We start from the raw sequence: 24,163 nt of genomic DNA, 5'->3' as shown, positions 1-24,163 counted from the left end.
AAAACAAGCATTTGAACCTGCAGTGAATCTGCAGTGAAGAGTAGTGAAGCTGCAGTAAATCACGTTTGAAAACAGATAAGTTACTGTTGTAGACAAATGCTATAAAAAGAGAAAGAAAGAGAGAAAAGCAGCAAGTTAACAGACTTAATGAAAAAAAAAATGCATTGGTGTACAAATGCTGCTTTCAGGTTTAGTGTTTGTTCGCAGCTTTTTAATTGAATCCATCACGATGTCGTGATCGAGTCGATTGCGCAACCTGATGCTCGTGAGTCACGACAGAACAGATCCAGTGCGACTGTCCAGAAGTTACAAACAAACAGTTTACACTTCATTAAACTACACCATTTTCACATGATGAGAATAACGGCATTCGCTTACAACCAATTTCATTATTGATTATTATCGATTTTATCGATTAGTTGTTGCAGCCCTAATAAGTGATAATGTAAGTGCAGGCTGTATAATGGTGGGGGTGGAGGTAGGGGGCGCTACAGCAGTAGGAATGGAGTAAAGCAGGTGGAACACTTGCAGCAGGTGGAACACTTACGACCTGGTAAAAGAACAATAAAGTGTGGGGAAAACAGGATTTATTCACCTTTCAGTCTTGGTATTTTTTACAGATCTAAATAAGAAGAAACATTGCAAAATCTAACATTCACACATTAATATGTTTAATCCACAATCATCTCTGTACACTAGTGAGAGTCTGAGGGCAGAAGTGAAGATATGAAGATCTATAAATATAACACACTTTACATCAAAATTAGTAATAAATGGTCTCATAAGGGCAAAATTTTAAGGCAATTAAAAAAAGGAAAGAAATCTATTGTATTTTTTTTTTTCTTGCTTGCCATGTTTTATATGAGTTACGCAGGTCATAAATAAAAACTGTGCCTAAAATTTTTAATCTAAAAAAAAAAAAAAGCCTTTTACAATGATCTCATATTAAACCAAACAACTGAATGAGACATGGGAGTAGAAAAAGCAGCTCAAGTTCCAGCTGTGGAGGAGAAACCAGCATAATTTTAAAGCTCCTTCAGCATCTGTGAGTGAAGTCCAGATTTACAAGGACACTACATTAACAACAAAACACACACACACACACACACACACACACACACACACAAACACTATATTTAGTGTTATGATATATACTATTATTTTATTAGTCTGTGAAAACTAAACCCATCAAATGCATTTATTATTGGCATATCACATCAAAATACAAATATATAAATAGAAAAATCATAAATAAACTCTTTATTAACTCGTAAACATCCAACTTTATTGCTCGTAAACATCCAACATTTTTGGTTCCTCCACCGGTAACCATGTTGTGGGTCTGAAGTTTAAAGCTGTTGGTGTGTGAACGAGGCTCTTCTGCTTCATCTGTCCTGTTCCGTCTCCTCCAGAGATGATTGTTAGACAGAGTTCTCTCCAGGGTTTGGAGGCTCAGTTTAATATCATGTGATTTTATTGATTGTAGCACATTTTATTTTTTAATGTGTGAAGCTTTCTGGCACTACAGAGGAGGTGACGCTGCCCGACTGCCAAAAAATAGTTGAGATTGCTTTCAGAATTTGAAATTTTTTTTTTTTTTTTTTTTTAGGTGGTGCATCTGGGAAAAATGCTTCGAGGGTTTGTTCTTGAGTCAGTGCAGTTTGGAAAGTGTTTGCCAAAATGATGTTTGATGTTCCGACTGAAAGCTCGCTGTCCTGTTCCACAAAAGTGAGGTTTTTAACACGCTGACACGTGTAGTTACGTTCCTGTTGAAAAGCTCAGGGTTTACAAAAGTCAATACCTGCTGCTGTGATTGCAGAGAGGTGAAGGCGCTAGACTTGAAATCCAATTGGGTTTTCCCACGCAGGTTGGAATCCTGCTCACAGCGTTTCATCAATGTGTGATAGTGTTTTATTGTTAAGTCTTTACTGTGTGACGTGAACAATGTACAGAAGTGTTTCATGCATAGAAGAAACGTTGAAAAAAAACATAATCTGGTTTACTTGAGGTGAAAGTTGTTTTGCTGGGACGAGGAGGAAGTCCATTTGAACTCACATTACCTCTTTAGGGAACATGATTCGTCTTGTGCTTTCTACAAAATTGAAAAGGTTCAGAAAGATCTTTTTAAGCAAAAACATGTTTCAAATGTCTCAGACATGTCTAAAAGGTCACACAAGGCTTAAGGGAACGATGCGTGGACGTCTCGTCTGCAGCGGTAGAGGACGATGCGTGGACGTCTCGTCTGCGGCGGTAGAGGACGATGCGTAGACGTCTCGTCTGCGGCGGTAGAGGATGGTTTGATCTGTTTCATAGGGTTTGTGCTGACACAGATTTATTAGAGAAAATGTTTAAACACATTTACCATAACCTAAAATTCTTTATTTGTACAGATTGAGACATGTCCAATGCAGGTCCACGGCCAGTCGTAACTTTTCGGTGGACCACAGAAACGTCTTTGTGGATTTCACCCTCCTAAAATGTTCATTTTAGACTTTAAGGTAATCATCTCTTTCATGTCACGTCACTGTGGACCTGCACAACTATATTTGTGACCAAACTCATGTGCTTTAAATGTCCTTTGCTGTGGGATGCAGAAATAGTTATTGCAATATGCAATATTTATTTTTATTTACAGGAGCTCAATAAAGTGATGTTTACATCCCTAATCATATATAACAATGTTTGCTTTTTCTACTCCCATGTCTCATCCAGTTGTTTGGTTTAATATGAGATCATTGTAAAAGGCTTTTTTTTTTTTTTTTTTTTAGATTAAAAATTTTAGGCACAGTTTTTATTTATGACCTGCGTAACTCATATACAACATGGCAAGCAAGAAAAAAAAACTACAATAGATTTCTTTCCTTTTTTTAATTGCCTTAAAATTTTGCCCTTATGAGACCATTTATTACTAATTTTGATGTAAAGTGTTATATTTATAGATCTTCATATCTTCACTTCTGCCCTCAGACTCTCACTAGTGTACAGAGATGATTGTGGATTAAACATATTAATGTGTGAATGTTAGATTTTGCAATGTTTCTTCTTATTTAGATCTGTAAAAAATACCAAGACTGAAAGGTGAATAAATCCTGTTTTCCCCACACTTTATTGTTCTTTTACCAGGTCGTAAGTGTTCCACCTGCTGCAAGTGTTCCACCTGCTTTACTCCATTCCTACTGCTGTAGCGCCCTCTACCTCCACCCCCACCATTATACAGCCTGCGCTTACATTATCACTGCTCATTTATTTTCATATTTTATAGCCATATTGTCTTTTATTGGATAGAAGATTATTTGTGTTTTCTTCAAAAGAGAAATCAGATCTTTACATTTTCAGCACATGTATGATTTTACATAAATGTCAGTCTGTTCTGTCGCCTCTTGCTTTCAGTTTACAAAGTCACGGTTTGGTGAATCCTTCAGCAACAATTCAGCAGCCAAACCTAATATAAATGTACCAATGTAGATTCATGTAATTTAAAAAGACCCTCATATGTCATTATCATCATCATTATTATGTTTAAGTGCATAATATACAATATGTGTCTTTACAGCCTGGTGGTCAAAGTCCATCTCCTTCAGCCAGTGATTCATCTGCATCCAGTCCTTCATCTGCATTCAGACCTGATGTTTCTTCCAGTTCTGCTCCTTCAATCATTTCTTCCTTTTAAGTCACTAATTTTACTGTTTATTTTTGTGGATTTACTACTATTATAATCTATAGTTATTTATGATTAGGTTGTTGTTTTAAACCCAATTAGGACTATTTTTTATCATTGTTCTTGATTATATCTATTGTTAATTAACCTTTGTTAATATATACATAGTTTTGTAATATTTATCTTTGTGTGTTTGCATCTATTATAATTTATCATTTGACATTTTTGTAGCATTTTCGGTAATTAAAAATAAAATGTCATGAATTATGCTGTGAACCTGCTGAATCCATTTTCATCGTCATTCTTATTCTTCTTCTTATTATTTAGTAGAATATAAACATAAATAGAAAACATGCCCCATATAATGAAAGAGACTTTTGTTAAAAAGTGTTAAAGGTTAAAACGTGAATTAAGAAAAGAAATATACATACATTTCATGCCCTTTATTGGAATTGGGGAAAAAAACAGTCAAATCACACAGATATTAATTACCATGAGTGATAAGTGATTTGTTTTCATTCACATCATCAGTATTTTTGTAAAATAGAAAAAATAAAGGTGTAGTTGTGTTATCACTTGGCATTTCTGTCACTTTGCAATCTGTGCAAAATAGAGCAAATGCATTTCATACATCTTTTCACAATGGGGTTGTACACCTGATAATGTCACTCTCAAGTCATGTTCAATATTGAGCTGAGATCTGTATTTAGTTTTCAGTATAGCAACACTTGAAAATCTTTAGAGATAAGATGTGGCAAGAGGAACAAGATAACACAAACCACAATAATATTTCCTTTAAGCCTGAATCTTTGTTTTTTTTGCTCCTACCATCTACCTTGTTTTTGTCTGCTTGCGCTGAATTACCTGTTTGTTTTTTTGTGGTCAATGTCACAAATTTATCCATTGAATATATTTTCACAACATTGTGATGCTTTGAGTGTATAAACTTTATTCATAGTGAAAATCATTAATGAAGATTAATGAAGAACAAATAAATAAATAAATCCTGCCATTCATTGCGCCCCACCTGTCATGTCTTTATTCCCCACTAGAGGGCCGCGTCCCACACTTTGAGAACCACTGAGCTAGGCTAACTAGCCGGCTAACTAATCTTAGCTTCAATAGTTTTCATCCTCAGTCTAAATATTCTACATTTAGTGAGTGTTAGATTTTTATTATGCCCAAACAAAACTTAATTTTTGGAGAGGTTCTCCATACGACCTGCGATGCCTGTAGTGCCTTTCTGATCAGGAAAGAATCACACAGCACACAGCAAATGTTCTTCTTCGGTTTATTGCAGGCAGCGGAACATATATATATATATACACACATTGGAGAGAAAGCTGACCTAAAGTTGTTTCCTGTTTAGACAAGAGGATATACTAGCCAGAGATGTGTGAGCCCAGATAAGACTCCCTGTTTACCTTACATAACATCGTAAATATTCTATAGACACTGAACAGACAAAGGAATGTATGTGAAACAGTGTGAAAAACATCTTAACACTAACAGTGAGCTATAAATAAACTATAAGTGTCTTAATAAGGAAAGTGCAGGTGATCAGATGTTCTGGAGCACAAGGTTATGATGTGAGACGGATGTTATGTGTAGGCTTTGCTAAAAAAAAATGTTTTTAATCTGCACTTAAACTGGGTGGGTGTGTCTGAGCCCCGAACACTGTCAGGAAGACTATTCCAGAGTTTAGGAGCTAAATGTGAAAATGCTCTACCGCCTTCAGTGGACTTTGCTATTCTAGGAACTACTAGATGTCCAGAGTTTTGAGATCTCAGGGAGCGTGGCGGATTGTAGCGTGTTAAAAGACTGGAGAGATACGTGGGAGCCGAACCATTTAGTGCTTTATAAGTAAGAAGTAATAGTTTGTAGTCTATTCGAAACTTAACAGGAAGCCAGTGCAGGGATGATAAGATTGGGGTTATGTGATCATATTTTCTTGATCCAGTAAGAACTCTGGCTGCTGCATTCTGAACTAACTGAAGCTTGTTTAATAATGACACAGGACATCCACCTAGTAATGCATTACAGTAGTCTATTCTGGAGGTCATGAACGCATGGACGAGCTTTTCTGCATCATATAAAGATAACATTTTTCTTAACTTAGAAATATTTCTAAGGTGAAAGAAGGCTGTTTTTGTAACTTGGTTGATATGATATTTGAAAGACAAGTTGCTGTCTAAAATAACTCCCAGGTCTTTTACCGTTGAACTAGTGGTTACAGAACATCCGTCTAAATGCAGGTTGAGATGCTGGAGTTTCTGTATACTAGTTTTTGGATGAAGATGATGTGTATGAGGTGGTTGATCTGACTTTTTTGGAGAAGAGCTCATCCCCTTTGTCTGGCTTATACCCTTCAAGGGAGATGATTCCCAGTGGATATGTTTCCACCAGCACTGAGGAGATCAATGAAGAGGACAATGACAAAGAAGCCCTACCTAGACGGCAGCGTATGGGGGAAGAAGATGATGTGTACGAGGTGGTTGATCTCACTTTTTCAGAGAGGAGCTCATCACAAGGGAGTGTTTTCCCATTGAATATGCTTCCTCCAGCACTGAGGATTTTTGGTGCAGGATGAGGAGAACGATGGAGCAGACAGATGTTGAGAATGACCATAAAGAGGCCCCTTCCAGAAGAATCTAGTGTGTGGAGGAAGACGATGATGTGTATGAGATGGTTGATCTCACATTTTCTGAAAGGAGCTCATCCCCTTTTAGGGATTTTATTCCCACTGAAGATGCTTCCTCCAGCACTGAGGAATTTTGGTGGGCGATGAGGAGAAAGATGGAGCAGACAGATGTTCGAGGATGACCATGAAGAGGCCCCTTCCAGAAGAAGCCAATGTGTGGAGGAAGACGATGATGTGTATGAGGTGGTTAATCTCACATTTTCGGAAAGGAGCTCATCCCCTTTGTCTGGCTCATCTCCTTTTAGGGATTTTATTTCCATTGAAGATGCTTTCTACAGCACTGAGGAATTTTGGTTCGGGATGAGGAGAACGATGGAGCAGGCAGATGTCGAGGATGACAAACGAAGAGGCCTCTTCTAGAAGAAGTCAGTGTGTGGAGGAACAGGATGATGTGTATGAAGAAGTTGATGTCACTTTTTCAGAGAGGAGCATATCTCCTTGGTCTAGTTCATCAACTGCTTGGGAATTGGAGGAGGAGGATGAGGATGAGGATGATATAGAGAGCTCATTGCCAAAGTAGAATTTTTTAAAAGTGTTTGAATACTACTTTCTGGTGGTCTTTTTTAAATATCTTTGGTAAGTATTTCACGTCAGTCCTCCAGCATTTAATCATTGTTGTTGTTTTTTTAACTAGAAGGATCATATTAAAATAATATCATCATGAGTTCATTCTTTTTGTTGTACTTGACTTGGATTTTGGACCTCACACACGTAGGACCAAAAGTATGTGGACAACATTGTAATACAATACACTGCTGTTTAAATAATTATGGATCTGACTGTAGATACAGTATATAAACTCTATATAATAGAGTGTATATTAGAGAAATCTGTTCTATTTTTATCAAATTTAATTAGTATTTTGTATATAGGACCTATATATTAGCATAGTTATCAGATTTGTATATTAAATGTGTAGGCTAGGTGTATTAGTGTGTGAAAGTATGTGAGTGTTTATTAAAGTAAGATGTACTTAGATCTGTAAGAAACACTTTAATGTAGGTAATAAACAATTAAAAATAGATGACAGCTTTACTACATTCCTTTTTGCTCAAAAATAATCAATAAATGACTATTTTCTGTTCTATACTAATATGTTTTGTGTCATACTTTTATTGCACTATAAATATTTCTCATTTGTTTCACATAAAATTATAATGTAGAAATACAGCTTCAGTTGAACCCTTAGTGTTTATTAGTAATTGCTCTATTTTCCTTTAATAATATGTTATAAGAAAACCAAAATCTTTGATCCCTGGTTGAAATTTGACTGATTAATTCTGAATGAACACTTTATTAGGAGAACATGTACATCTACACATTCATGCAGATATCTTAACCATTTTGTGTGCAAGAATTCATGCAAATAGGAGCCAAAGGCTGGTTGTGATATGACCTGGGGCGAAGTGATGTAGATGACAAGTTGGGAAAAGATCTTCATGCTGAGCTTGTTACCTCTTTCAACACCTTTCCACAAAGAAGATTGGGTTTTGCTGCCCATGCATAACTCCTTTATTTTTATAAATATTTATTCAATTCAATTCATTTTTATTTGTATAGTGCTTTTAACGATGAACATTGTCTCAAAGCAGCTTTACACAGATAATGTAGTGATAAAAAATGAATATGTTCTTGATAAGTAAGTTTGTCCCTGATGAGTGAGCCGGTGGCGACTGTGGCAAAGAAAAACTCCCCGAGATGGCAACGGAAGAAACCTTGAGAGGACCAGACTCAATAGGGAACCCATCCTCATCTGGGTTGCACCGAATGTCCATTTATTGCAGATATACGATGTTGCGGGGTGCAGTGATGTTTATCAGAAGCAAAATGTAGTCATGAGTCAATGTAGCAGACTGTTGACATTAACTACAGTCCAAATCCATCCTCAAAGCTCTCGTTTTACTTCGGAATTTCATGGGACCACCCAAGGCGTTGTTTATCTCGACCGAGAGAGAGAGAGAGAGAGAGAGAGAGAGAATGGAGGGGTGACAGGAAGAGAAGGATATGGATTATTATGTGTCCTTATTGTTGTATTAAAGTTAATGTCACTGTGCAGTTGGGACTCCGGCAAGACTCACTATGGCAGCATAGCTAAAAGGGAGAACCAGAAAGTACCAACATGAGGGATCTTTGGAATAAGAGACGACCCACCACACCACCGTCAACAAACCTGAGTGAACGTGTGAGAGTGAGGGGACGACAGCATACAAATATCCCATTTCACCAAACACTCTATGTTAAAACTATGTCGTTATGCTGCTAAAGAATCCTTTTGTAGGCACAAAAGCCTGCAGTTTTATAAGGGACACTAAATGGTAAGTAAGTGACACTAGATCTTGTACTTGAGCAATAAAAATAAAATACATCCATAGCGCAGTGCTATATTTAATACTTGTGCAGTTTTTATATAGTTTTCCCAGTAGTTCTTTTCCCGTTGTTTTACCCAGCTGTCTCTGTACATGTCTCCTCTCTTCTTTGTCCATACAGCATACATGTTTTGATTGGATGCTTAGAAGTGCACCTGCAACCTGCATCTGTAGCAAACTGCACAAGCTCAATTATATTTGTGTAGATCCAATAGCTGTTTTTTATTCCACAATGGCTGACAGAGGAGAAGAAATTGATTTGATTGCAGATACACTTACAAGGACCAAGAAAGTTTCAAGAAAAGCTGGACATCATGAAGGGAATGTCGACCAAAACAGTTGTTAAGCTTTTTTTCATTAACCATTTATAATTTAGCAGTTTCTATCCTGCAGAATTTTCACCAAAACAGTCAATTTGTCTTAATTTCAATCCCCAAATCCCCCAAAATTATAAAAATTACTAATGCTCGGAACAAACGCACAAAAATTCTAAATCTGTGGTCATTTCATGAGGTTAATATTGATACTTGTGCCAGAAATGATGTATGCGGGCGGTGCAGCTGTGGCTGCAGTAAAGGAGACATGTTGAATTCTCTTCATTTGGGTTTCTTGCTTTAGTAATGTATTCATCTTCACTGCATGAGGTGCCTGTCTGTGATGCAGTGCTCCGATAAAACACAACATTTCTGTATAATATTAATGGTTTATATAGCCGTGGCATCATAATAATGCTATTTAGAGATGGGTTGATTCAGGTAGGATACCACTGAAGGCCGAGGTGTAAAATGCACAGCCTGAGTCAGAGCATAGTGAAGTCAAGAGTCAAGTCAAGTCAAGTACATTTCATTGTCATTCCAACTACAGTATATATAGCTGATGCAGTACTTAATGAAATGAGACTATGATTCTCCAGAACCCTGGTGATACAAAAAACAACATAGAGCTACATCACACAACATAGAACAGAACATTGTGTGCAACCTAGTGCAAACATGCAAGACAAAAGACAATACAAGACAGTGTAGGACAGATACACAAAATACCAAATAGCAACCTACTGTATCATGTGTTATACAGTACAATGTGCAAAAGAGAACTGTATAAATGAGTGTATTTGTAATAATCAACACAATGTCATGCAAAAACAGCAAGAGCAGCAGTCGAGAGGTGAAAAACAGCATGTAAACATTATAATATGATTAAAAATAAATATAATATGGGTGGTGAAATGAATGAGTAATCAGTGTGTGTTGGGTTCAGGTTGTACAGTTTAGTAACACACAGTTGAATGTGTGTGTGTGTGTGTGTGTGTGTGTGTGTGTGTGTGTGTGTGTTGGTTTATGTGAACATGAATTTAGCCTTAAGAAGGCAAAAATAAAAGCTGGCTAGTTGGCAACATTATTATCAACGGTTAGTTTTAAAAAGTAAGTTGAATAACGAATCACTTATAAATTTTGTACTGAATGCTCACTGTATAAATTTCGGCTTAGTGCATTTGGCCGAATTAAAATGAAGGGTAAATGTCGGTAAGTTAGCTTGGATGCTAGCTAATAATAGTCAGTGCTGACAGCTGATAGCCGCTAGCCGCGTGCGCAGCCGGTCACAGAGCGCGTGCAGTGTTGTAAGGTGAGCTGCTGGGCACACAGCACCCGGGCTGCTTATTAAACAACTCAGAACTGTTTTTAATTGTTATTTTATTTTATTAACTGTTTGTTATAGCTTGACAATAAGGCTCTTTGCTATCGAATGTCGCTAGAACATCACTTCCGGTTAGCGCGTGCGACCGGAAACAGCGCAGTGCATGCCACGTGGGAGTTACATGGCTCAGTTTGGAGTGGTGGTGAGGGTCTGAGTGTGAGACAGAGAGAATGGTACAGTGTGTAAACACTGCTGTCACCGTGAAGGTGTAAATAACCCCTGAAACTCTTCACTCATAACTCAGTAAGACAATAGTCAGGAGTAAAGCCGAATGAATACATCAGAAGCCTGATATCTCTGAGTGTCAGTGTGATGTAGAGTTTAAATCCCAGCTCTCCTCAGCATTGCCACACAGTCCATCATTGGAAATGTTTTACATAAACACCACTTATATTTACAATTTAAGGATTTAACTTAAATAAACAATAATTTCTGTTGGGAAGAACAGCATCGTTTTAACATAGCTGAGATAAAGCGCTGAAGGAGAAAAGAAGATCCAATGCAGAAGACGGCGTATTGCACATCTGCTGGGAAAGACAAACCTGGACTATAGGAAAGTTAAGCCATTATTGTTATTGCTGGGTGTCAATTATATGGGTGTAACATATAATTTGTAAGACAAAAACAAGGTAGATGGTAGGAGCAATAAACCAAAAATTCAGGCTTAAAGGAAATATTATTGTGGTTTGTGTTATCTTGTTCCTTTTGCCACATCTTATCTCTAAGGATTTTCAGGTGTTGCTACACTGAAAACTAAATAGAGATCTCAGCTCAATATTGAACATGACTTGAGAGTGACATTATCAGGTGCACAACCCCATTGTGAAAAGATGTATGAAATGAATTTGCTCTATTTTGCACAGATTGCAAAGTGACAGAAAGGCCAAGTGATAACACAACTACAACTTTATTTTCTCTATTTTTGATTTTGATGCTAGTTGATGTTCATTTCGAACTGGATAGTTCAATAAATTAGACATTTTTCAACTTGAAGTATGTTATTATATTTTTTTGAGGTGACGGAGGACAGGTGGGGTTTAAAAATCCAGCCCTCTAAAGTGGTAAATGGCAGAAAAAAGATTGAGAATTAATGCACTAAAACACACACAGAAGTCAGAATGGAACATAAAGCACGTCCTGATAGTGCCGCTAGAGGGCAGTGTGAGTGACAGTTGAGGGTGTGAAGCTGGGGATCAATAGTCTGTTAAGGGGTGGGAAGAGGGAAAAAGATGGGGAAGAAGGGAAAACAGGAAAGAGAGAGAAACAAAATGAAAGGAAAAATGAAACATGCCTTGCAAATGTAATGTTTTTTTTGCAGATTGATGTATATATGTTATAGAAAACTGCCTTTTTATGTGCTTCCCAGGGAGAATCTCTGATGTAAATGACGCCGGTTTGAATCCCACCTCAGGCACCGCTGAAATCCCCCAATAGTGCACAAAAATACTGATGATGCGAATAAAAATAAATCACTTGTCACTCATGGTAATTAATATCTGTGTGATTTGACTGTGATTTTGTGCATAAACTGTATGTATATTTTTCTTAATTGACTTATTTAACCTTTAACACTTTTTTAACAAGAGTTTCTTTTTCATTATATGGGACATGGATATGTTTTGTTATATTAATATTCTACTTGATAATAATAATAATAATAATAATAATAATAATTACGATGAAAATGGATTCAGCAGGTTCACAGAATAATTCATGAGTCACTGTTCTATGAACAATAAAACATTTTATTAATTACTGAAAATGCTACAAAAATGTCAAATGATAAATTATAATAGATGCAAACACACAAAGATATAAATATTACAAAACTATGTATATATTAACAAAGGGTATTTAACAATAGATATAATCAAGTACAATGATAACAAAAAGTCCCTAATTGGGTTTAAAACAACAACCTAATCATAAATAACTATAGATTATAATTAGGGATGCACTGAAATAAATTCTTGGCCGTAACCGAAAACCGAAAAAGAGGAAAGCAAGGCCGAAAACCGAAACACCGAAAGAAATTATGGCAATTATTATTACTATTGCATTTATGGCTATGACTGTGTACTAACCTTACTAAAATCAAGGCATTTCAATTGCATAAATTAAATATTAAAGTTTCAAAGAATAAATCAATTACAAATTATGAAAATATTTATTTATAGCACAATTTGCAACAATGCACAGGATAAATTAAAATTCAAACTTAAATGTTTAACTTAAATGCACTCTTGTACATTAAATAATAATGTACAGGCCCTCTGGCCTCCTGAAAGGTTGTAAAATTAAATATGTTCTTTCATAAAAACAAAGTGCATTCAGAACAAGTGCAACTGCTTAAAGATACAATACAACACTATCACTGCAAAACTTCCTGCCTTTTCAAAAACGTCCGCCACAGACGGAGTGCGCATGATCAGAGGGGTTTTGCTTTTCTGTGCCGCGTTTCTCTCATATTCAGCATAGCGATCGGGATGTTTGGATTTCAGGTGATAAATTAAACCTGACGTGGAGAAAGTTTTTGCAGACGAAATTTTGGCATTACATGTTTTGCAAATCGCTATCCGTGGGTCTTTCTCAGATATACTGAAACACGTCCACACCGCAGACATGATGTTTTAGGCAGATGAAGGACTGGATGCAGATGAATCACTGGCTGAAGGAGATGGACTTTGACCACCAGGCTGTAAAGACACATATTGTATATTATGCACTTAAACATAATAATGATGATGATAATGACATATGAAGGTCTTTTTTAAATTACATGAATCTACATTGGTACATTTATATTAGGTTTGGCTGCTAAAATTGTTGCTGAAGGATTCACCAAACCGTGACTTTGTAAACTGAAAGCAAGAGGCGACAGAACAGACTGACATTTATGTAAAATCATACATGTGGTGAAAATGTAAAGATCTGATTTCTCTTTTGAAGAAAACACAAATAATCTTCTATCCAATAAAAGACAATATGGCTATAAAATATGAAAATAATAAATGAGCAGTGATAATGTAAGCGCAGGCTGTATAATGGTGGGGGTGGAGGTAGAGGGCGCTACAGCAGTAGGAATGGAGTAAAGCAGGTGGAACACTTGCAGCAGGTGGAACACTTACGACCTGGTAAAAGAACAATAAAGTGTGGGGAAAACAGGTTTTATTCACCTTTCAGTCTTGGTATTTTTTTACAGATCTAAATAAGAAGAAACATTGCAAAATCTAACATTCACACATTAATATGTTTAATCCACAATCATCTCTGTACACTAGTGAGAGTCTGAGGGCAGAAGTGAAGATATGAAGATCTGTAAATATAACACACTTTACATCAAAATTAGTAATAAATGGTCTCATAAAGGCAAAATTTTAAGGCAATAAAAACAACACATGTCCACTGTAATGTTTGTTCTTGCTTGCCATGTTTTAGAGGAGTTACGCAGGTCAAAAAAAAAAAAAACGTTACACAAGCAAAAAATTGAGGTACGAGCTCAAGACGCCGCTGCTTGATGGCGAAGCCAGAAAGCGAAGATTGTGACGAAAATTAAGATAAGCAAAGTAGAAAAAGTAAAAATTTTAAAGTTTAGGGATATGTAGTGTACAGTAGTGTACTGAATTTTCTCTAAGTTTAATTCCAGAGAATATCCGTGCCGCGGTCTACAGTAAAACGCCTGGAGAATAAAAAAACCCTGTGGCCGCGACTGGATAAGCAAAGATGAAGATGGAAAAATGGAATGCCGGAAAACGCCATTGGAACAAAGATAGACAAAGTCACGGCATTGGCCGAAGAAAGATGGAGAATCCATGCTGATTAGCCGTCATTACAAGACACACAGCGCACAAGTTGTTTCGTTTGGTAATTTTGAAAGCTACATTGGCACTGATTGTCCTTAAACTGCTAGTCAGTAGCCGGCGTGTGTTCTGCATGAGGCCCATGTGCTAGTGCTTTGCTGGAACAGGTCAACAGAGGTGGTGTCTCCTGCTGGATCAGTCAGTAGAGCATGAGACTCTTAACCTCAGGATATTTCATTCCTTTCCCACATTGGGCAAGAAAAAACTTTTGCACTGGTGCATTGAGATGGCAAAAGTTTATATTCATCTTGGTGACACCTTTCTGACGAGCAAATCTGTCATCCTTATTAAGCCTCTGATAATCATTTGAGTATGTATGTGACGCATGTTAAAAACCTCACTTTTGTCAAACAGGGTGACTAAGCTCTCAGTTGAAGACAGTTTTACAGACACCTTACACACTGCAATGCCTCAATAAACCACCGTAGAGGCATTTTTCAAACAAGCACCACCTGTCAGCAACAGTCAGTCGTGTCTCCACTCACAACTCTTAATCTCAGGGTCATAGGTTCGTGGCCCACGTTGGGTGAAGACAGCTGTTGCAGTGACATGCTGAGATGAGATGATAATGGTTTCTGTTCATCGTGGCGACACCACCAAATCTGATACACACGATACGGGGCTGGATATGGGTGTATGCCACTTTCCACACAACGCTTGTGTTAAAAAAAATAAATAAATAAAATTAAAACGTGCGCGCCTGTAAACTCTGAGCCCTGTGTGCACACATTCTGAAGACACAGAAGGTGAAAAGGGGGGGAGGGGGGGAACAGTGAGGGGTGAAGAGAAGATTCATATGGAAGTCCATTTTTCACCATAAAAAAAGTTTTTTTTCTCGCTATCTCAACTATTTTTTGGCAGTCGGGCAGCGTCACCTCCTCTGTAGTGCCAGAAAGCTTCACACATTAAAAATAAAATGTGCTACAATCAATAAAATCACATGATATTAAACTGAGTCTCTGAACCCTGGAGAGAACTCTGTCTAACAATCATCTCTGGAGGAGACGGAACAAAACATGAAGCAGAAGAGCCTCGTTCACACACCAACAGCTTCAAACTTCAGACCCACAACATGGTTACCGGTGGAGGAACCAAAAATGTTGGATGTTTACTAGAAATAAAGTCAGTTATTTATGATTTTTTTTTTTTTTATATTTTTGTATTTGCATTTTGATGTAATATACCAATTAAATGTACCAAATGGGTTTAGTTTTCACAGGCTACTGAAATAATAGTATATATATATATATATATATATATATATATATATATATATATATATATATAATATATATATATATATATATATATATATCATAATACTAAATATAGTTATTGTTTTGTGTGTGTGTGTTTTGTGGATAATGTTGTGTCCTTGTAGATCTGGACTTCACTCACAGATGCTGAAGGAGCTTTAAACTGAATTTTAAACTTGTGCTGGTTTCTTCTCCACAGCTGGAACTTGAGCTGGATGTGGGTGGACCTGGGTGTGTTGGTGATTACTCGAAGTCTCGCGCTCCTTACGGGATTAAAGTGTTTGATGGAGCTGTAACACAACAGAGACACTGCTGTTAGTCTTTATGCCGACACCAGCAAAATTACCCCGGGTGTGTATTAATTAACAAAAATTGTCAAACCAATGTTGTATTATATTTTATATTGATTTTTTAATTATGGTTGTCAAATTGCTATCTGTAAAATACAATACAAATGCTGATTTACACAAATCGCTTTATCTTTCATATTTAAATGATTATTTTTTTAAATATATTTTACAGAAAGAACAAACCCAGCATGAGTAAATGTGTTCAAGGTGAAATCCCTCATGCACTCGTCGACAAACAGCCACTATAAGCTTTAAAATGTTTAAATTAAACACCGTTAAATTAAACACCGCTAAACTCTTGCATTTTTAAAGCTGATAAATTTGACTAAAAAATGAAGAATAAAAGAGCGATAATATTTCCAGAAATGTTGCAGTGAACAGAAATAGACCTTTCAACTAATGGTGTAGGAGACATCATCATCATAGCGCTGTTTTTGTGTTAGCTAGAGTCTTAGAATATTTGACAAAAAATTGACCAAAAGACGAATATATTCTGTTTTGTTATTAAGACATTTATAATGAATTTATCGCTCACTAAATATCGAATATTTTAACTAAGGATGAAAGTTAGCCGGCTAGTTAGCCTAGCTCAGTGGTTCTCAAAGTGTGGGACTCGGTGTTGCAAAGTGAATAAAACTAATAAAGCCTAGAAAATCACCGTTGCTGAGGTCTTACAGTCGCTCCCTCCCGGCAGAGGATCTTCATCCTCCACCTGGAACACGGAATTTCTCCCGGAGATCATTACTGATGATTCAGAGTAGTGATGAGTCGGTTATGAACGATTCCTTGATTCTGAACGAGTCTTTAATGTGACTTAGAAGAACTATTTGTCTCAAAGAGTGATTCGTTCATTTCTACAGGACGCGCGCGAGCAGAGCATCGCAAAATCTCCGTAGGTTAAGTAGAGGAGATAAAAGACTCACTTAAAAAAGATTCGTCCATTTTAATTAATGAGATACAAAGAACTGAGTCACTAAATTGATCCGATCTTCCCATCACTTTTACTGCGACGGCTCGTTGATACTAGAAGCTCCGCCTCTCTGGTAGCGTCCGCATCCCTGATTGGTCCAGCAATTTTCCATTATGCACCAATCAATAGAGACCAAAACAGAAGTTCGCGCCACAAAGCCACGACCCGTTTCCATGGAAACCAGTACACAAACAATCTCTTTTTCTGGCGACAGGATAATAAAGAGCGCTTGTGGATAATTTTCGATATATAGAATTACAACACACTTTATGAAAGTTTGAAAATGCAGGACTTCAACACAAACAAGTAAGTTTCTATTACTGTATTTACTGATTATTTTCCTGTAATATCACATTCCTAATGTATTATCTATACTGTAGAAGTGTCTGTGTCATGTGAATTAATCACATTTTATCCATGTAAATCTCTGCAAACAAAATAAACAAGTGATAAACTGCACATGAACATCTAGTGTTCTATCTGAATCTTTTCTTTTCTTTTCCACAGAAATGCCGGTATTAAAAACCAGCTTCAGGCACTTAAAGGTGGGTAGAGTTCAGTGTACAAGCACATTATTACTGCATGATACACTTCTGTTTAATAAACATATAATGTGATTTGTGTGATCTGAGCACATTTTCATTTAATTTTGTAAACGATTTTACAGACACAAACACCTGCATTGACTCTGTAATAAAGTGCTTATTGTCAATACAGAGATATAGACTTCCTCCACTCACATTGGGAATGAGTAGAAATCTGACAAATGTATTTAAATGTGACAGGTTGTCAATTATTTTCTAGAAAATTTACAATTTGATCTCAGCATAAACCTAGTATGCACATCCCACTCCAAAAGTATTGGAACAACAAAGCCAGATTTTTGGTTTGTTTGTTAAATAAAGAAAAAGTAGCCAATGTAAACATTCTAATGAACCTACTGAGAATGTATGAACTATTAGAGGTAAATGACAGGAATTGTATCTTGTGTAAATACTGTGTAAAGTATTATTTAGAATAACGAACAGTCTGTACAGCACAGTTTCTTTTCTGATTCATTTTTATCCTCTAAATGTTCAGGTCTCTCACTGCCTCTTGTCACAGAAACACAGAGAAATGATACTCTGCCTGACTTTTCACCTCCCAATGAGATCCACATCGAGGAGTTTGAGGATGGTGATGACCATAATCAAGATCACGCACACAGATATAGTGTTGGTATGGAGAATCTTTACAGGGGGACGAGGAGGAGGAGAAGTATTGAGCAGACCACAGAAGAGGCACCTCCGAGGAAAAAGCAGTGTGAGGAGAATGAAGATGATGTGTATGACATGGTTTATCTGACTTTTTTGGAGAACAGCTCATCTCCTTTGTCTGGCTTATACCCTTTGAGGGAGATGATTCCCAGTGTAAATGTTTCCACCAGCACTGTGGACATCAATGAAGAGGACAATGACGAAGAGGCCCCACCTAGACGGCAGTGTATGGTTGAAGAAGATAATGTGTACGAGGTGGTTGATCTCACTTTTTCGGAAAGGAGCTCATCCCCTTTGTCTGGCTCATCCCCTTTTTGGGATTTTATTCCCACTGAAGATGCTTCCTCCAGCACTGAGGATTTTTGGTTGGCGATGATGAGAACGATGGAGCAGTCAGATGTCGAGGATGACCATGAAGAGGTCCCTTCTGAAAGAAGCCAGTGTGTGGAGGAAGACGATGATGTGTATGAGGTGGATGATCTCACTTTTTCGGAAAGGAGCTCATCACCTTTGTCTGGCTCATCCCCTTTTTGGGATTTTATTCCCACTGAAGATGCTTCCTCCAGCACTGAGGATTTTTGGTTGGCGATGATGAGAACGATGGAGCAGTCAGATGTCGAGGATGACGATGAAGAGGCACCTTCCAGAAGAAACCAGTGTGTGGAGGAACATAGAGAGCTCATTGCCATTAATTAAATAAAGTGTTTGAATACTACTTTCTGGTAGTCTTCTTTAAATATCTTTGGTAAGTATTTCATGTCAGTTCTCCAGCATTTAATCACTGTTGTTTTTTTAATATGCATTAACTAGGAGGCGCGTTAAGGATCATATTTAAATGATATCATCATGAGGTCATTCTTTTCTTTGTACTTGACTTGGATTTTGGACCTTACACACTTAGGACCATAAGTATGTGGACAACATTGTAATACAATACACTGCTGTTCAAATAATTATGGATCGGACTGTAGATATATAGACTGTATATCATAGACTGTATTTTAGAAAAATCTTTTATATTTTTCTAAAATTAAATTAGTATTTTGTATATAGGACCTATATATTAGCATAGTTATCAGATTTGTATATTAAATGTGTAGGCTAGGTGTATTAGTGTGTGGAAGTATGTGAGTGTTTATTATAGTAAGATGTACTTAGATCTGTGAAAAAAACACCTTATTGTAGTTAATAAACAATAATAAAATAGATGACAGCTTCAGTACATTTCTTTATGCTCAAAAATAATCAATAAATGACTATTTTCTGTTCTATACTAATATGTTTTGTGACATTCTTTTATTGCACTATAAGCGTTTCTTATTGGTTTCACATAAAATTATAATGCAGAAATACAGCTTCAGTTGAACCCTTAGTGTTTATTAGTAATTGCTCTGTTTTCCTTTAATATAGTATAAGAAAACCAAAATCTTACATCCCTAGTTAAAATTTTAATGATTTATTCTGAATGAACACTTTATTAGGAGAACCTGTACATCTACCCATTCATGCAGATATCTTAACCACTCTGTGTGCACGAAATCATGCAAATAGGAGCCTTAGGCTGGTTGTGATATGAGCAGGGGAGACATGATGTAGATGACAAGTTGGGAAAAGATCTTCATACTGATCTTTTTGCCTTTTTCCACACCTTCCACAAAGAAGATTGGGTTTTGCTGCCCATGCATACCCTCTTTACGTTTATATATTTATGTCAAAACTATGTCATTATGCTGCTAAAGCTTCCTAAAACCTGCAATTTTATAAATGACAATGGAATGGTAAATAAAAAATGAAATGGTAAGCTGTCTCCAGCTGTCTCTGTACATGTCTCCTTTCTTCTCTGTCCACACTGTAGCAAACTGCACGAGCTCAAATATATTGGTGTAGATTCAATAGCTGTTTTTTCATTCCACATTGGCTGACAGAGGAGAAGAAACTGATTTGGTTGCAGATACATATACAAGGAACTTTTCACGATGAAATTTTCAAGAAAAGCTTGACATTGTGAGGAAAGGTCGACCAAAACAGTTCAAAACAGTAGTTAAGCTTTTTGAAGAAACATTTATACTTTGGTTTTTTTTCCCCTGTAGAACACAATATTTGAATTCATTTCAAATTCCTAAGAGAAATCAAAATGCACGGAACAAATGCACAAAAATGCACAGAAAATTTGTAGTCATTTTATGAGGTTAATATTGATACTTCTGCTAGAGATGATGTATGTGGCTACAGTGAAAGGAGACTTCTTGAATTGTGTTCAGTGGGTTTCTTGCTTTAGTAATGCCATTCACATTCACTGTTTGTGATGCAGTTTTTTTGTTATACTGCGCTTCTGTATAATATTGGAGGTTTCTATAGCTGTGGTGTCATGTTGATGGTATTAACAGGTGGGTGGATTCAGATAGTATGCCACTGAAGGACTAGGTGTGAAATTCAAGGACTGCAGTGGTGGAAAGAGTACTGAAAAATTAAACACAATTACAAGTATTATTACTTAAAAATAAAAAAGGAGTGTGAGTAAAGTAAAAGTACTCATCATAAATACTTCTCAAAGTATGAGTAAAAAGTATCCCTTGTGAAAGTACTCAAGATTAGTGAGTATTATACTGTGAATGTTATTCCACATTATACCCGGCAAATTAAAAATTTAGCTTAAATCAGTGTCATTCTCTCTTATGGATGTTTCCAGTAAAAAAAAAAAATAAATAAAAAATTTAATATTTCACAATATTTACACAACTGTTTTGTTTTCGACTGCTAGCACTGAAAATCCAGACGTAATATTTGAAAAAACAAACCAACCAACACTTATGACACCATACTATAGAGGTCTTCACCTGTTTCCTATGATACATGATGCTTTGCGTAAACTATAGGTGGAACTTATTATCTTATGTAAACAATCATTGACTGTAGTGTCGATTCTTAATCAATTATTCATTTATTTATTAATTCATTCATTAATTCAATCATAGCAAAATGTCTGAATCCTATGCTGACAGAACTTATAAAGGATCGCATTAGCGTACTCATCTCTTTTTTAATAGGAGAATGGGATTATAAGAAGTGCCCACGCATAGCGTACAGTAGCATTTTTAGCTACTTTGTTGATAAATTTCCTTGTGATGGAAATACAATGAGCAATGTGAAAAGCTCAGTGGCTTACCAATACCTTCACAGTAATAGAGTCAATTGTGTGTTATTAAATAAGTCAAAGCCTGAATGTGTCACATATAAAGCTTGGGTTTTAGTGTCAACGTCAGGTGTCATACAGACAGCAAGGTGCTCATGTATAGGTCCAGAACGCTCATGTAGTCACACAGATGCAATACTGTAGAAGGTCAATAAATGAAGTAAAAAAAAGATTATGATGATGAGGACCCACTTTAAATGAAATTTTGTTTAACAACTATGAACTAACATTTAGATTGATCATTTGAGACAATGCACTGTGTATTGTGTAAATAGGTTTTTCCATTGTACTTATATTTGCCTGAATGTAATTACATCTAAAATTATGCTGTTAACCCTAAAAGATTTGTCACATTGTACCTAACATGGTAATTAAAAAAGAAAATGTTTTAAACATATGCACAAAGTCATTAAATACACCTAGTATGAAGTGGGATTGATGATGATGATGGTAGAAGCACAAACTGAGCACTAACTAGTGTTTAATATCTGAAAGCTCTAATCCTAGAGAGGCAAAAAATAAAGGGTAAGAAAGATTATTATTTCTTCTATAAAGTTAGAGAATGCAGTAAGGCAGGGAAAAACTCACAAGTGCAGTTTGCTCTAACTTTAGGTTTGTGTATATACCACTGTGCTTTAAACCACAAATTAAGCATTGTCTGGTTCTAAGTGCAACCATGAACAGCACATTTTGTTCCTGAGCTTTTTAATTCCTGAACATATCCCAGAGTGAAAAACAAACCACACATAAACAAACTGAGTAGTTCACCTCTCAACTCTTCTAGTCCGAGTATCACGTGACTCCCATAGACGCTACAAAATGCAATAGATCAGGATTTTGACAGTATTGTTACAATAATTATGGGAGTCACGTGAAAAATAATTAAAGTCACGGGCCAGAAGATATGAGAGGTGAGCTGCTCATTCTGTTTTTCATTGTTCTTCCTTAGCTGCAATGTCATATTTTCATTATTGTAATTATAGTCTAAGTTTGTGTATGTAGAAATGTTAGGGGATCTGCTTATTGAAAAATGTACATTTATATTATTTCTAATCAAAGTAACAAAATGAACTAAATGACTCAAAATAATTTTTTGTTTATTTTGATAAACAAGTTTAATGAACCAAGTCACTAAAATGGTCCGATCTTTCCATCACTAGTCAATCCTGGCTCAATTAATGTAGTAAAAAATGTCAATAATCTTTTAAGTATCTGTTATTCATATTTTATTACTGCACTACTTTGCTGGGGTAAAACATTTAACTCACTGAAACAGAATTGCTTTGGTAAATGAGTTGTAAATAGTAAATGCCCCAGTTATTTACAGTTTTGGTGGATTTAAAGTTCACAATAATGTTCATTTTATATCTCTATTATTCCAAATTGCTATATAAGTTTTCTACAGATAAATCCAAGGTGTTTATATCCTGTGTTATAAATCTGGTTTAAACCATGTTTTGTTAGATATGTTGGTTCTCTCTCTTTCTGCACAGAATTAAACTTTATTTAAATGCAAATACATTTTAAAATGTCAAGCAGTCAAATCATCTTATGAATAGAAAAGCAAACACAAAGATTGTGTAATCAGGTGACCCGCAACCAGGGGCGTAGCCATCATTTCAAAAGTGGGGGGGACGAAATGTCTAGTGTTACCTGTTTTTTGTTTTTTTTCCAGTTAACCCTTGCGTAATTGACAGGTTTTATTTTTAATCATAATTTTTTTGCTTAATTTGCTTTATGATTATATATGATTATAAAACAGAAAGAAAGAAAGAAAGAAATACAACAGCTTGCCACTGGGACAGTACCCATCTTTGTACCTTATTTACCCCAAAAGTTTTTATTTGTACATTAAGGTACACATTGGTACTCTAAGGTAGTAATATGTACCTTTTTGAGTATAAAGTACAAAGATGTCCTTATAATTGTACTAAGTGTATATTGTTTACATATTTCAAATTGTATTTTGTGTATGCACAGTACATGGCACACAGTAATGGATACTTGCACATTCAAATAATACTTAATTTTGTTCTATTCCACAGTCCATGTTTCAGGAATGAAACAAGTAATTCAAAACAAACTATTGAAAGAAAATATGTATTGAACTCAACTGACAAACATGTCAAGACCCGATATCAATTATACAATGAGATGAAATAAACATTTAGTGTCACTTCTTTTAAGCTTTCAGGCTGGTTTGTTTAAAAGAAGTAGCTTTTTACACAGTGTTAAAGCTAACATATATCTCAATATATAAAGCTACTTAAAACTGCCAAAACGTAAAATTAGTGCAATAATGAAAGAGCACGCCATAAAATAAAGATCGTTTCTATCAGCATACTGTAACGTTTCCCCTGACAGCTACCCGTATTCACCGGACTACATTACCCATCATCCTTTGCACCCCGTCATCCACCATGTTTGCTTCACCTGTCTGTTCACCCAGACTCTATTTATACTCATCACCACTGTCTTCACTCATTGTCGGTTATCGTCTTTACTACGTTGTATGTATGTGATTTACCTGCTCCTTATTATTAAAATCACATCTTTAATGTTACTATTCGTGTCCTCGTCTTTCCGTGTACATACCGTTACACACAGAGATAAACATGCTGTAAAATCTCAGTTCAACATTATCTTTATTCTTATTTGAAGGGTTTTGATAACACACTTGTTAAAACAAAAGACGTTATAAAAGAGTTTAAGGAAAATACACAGAAAAAAGTGAACGTTTGTCCAAGCAGCTATTTTTCCTTAAAATCCTTTAAAACCTTTCAATCTTGCTAATTGTTCAACAAGAGCAACTGGCAGAGCTACTAAACATTGTGCAACACAATTCGGATACCATA

The 24,163-nt window shown here is 36.0% G+C and overlaps 1 protein-coding gene across 1 annotated transcript; it reads left to right on the top strand.

The window, feature by feature from the left end:
• Nucleotides 1-17,041: 17,041 nt before the first annotated feature.
• Nucleotides 17,042-19,299, top strand: LOC310730300 (uncharacterized protein). The gene is made up of 3 exons (XM_083549174.1): nucleotides 17,042-17,165; nucleotides 17,367-17,404; nucleotides 17,940-19,299. Exons 1-3 carry the CDS (start codon nucleotides 17,143-17,145, stop codon nucleotides 18,809-18,811), a joined length of 933 nt encoding a protein of 310 aa, XP_083405300.1. The 5' UTR covers nucleotides 17,042-17,142; the 3' UTR covers nucleotides 18,812-19,299.
• The last annotated feature ends 4,864 nt before the right edge of the window (nucleotides 19,300-24,163 follow it).

The sequence above is a fragment of the Silurus aristotelis genome, assembly GCF_946808225.1.
Source record: "Silurus aristotelis genome assembly, chromosome: 8".
Classification (NCBI taxonomy): Eukaryota; Metazoa; Chordata; class Actinopteri; order Siluriformes; family Siluridae; genus Silurus; species Silurus aristotelis.
Note: the sequence above shows the minus strand (reverse complement) of the source record. Positions and strands in the feature narration are given on the sequence as shown.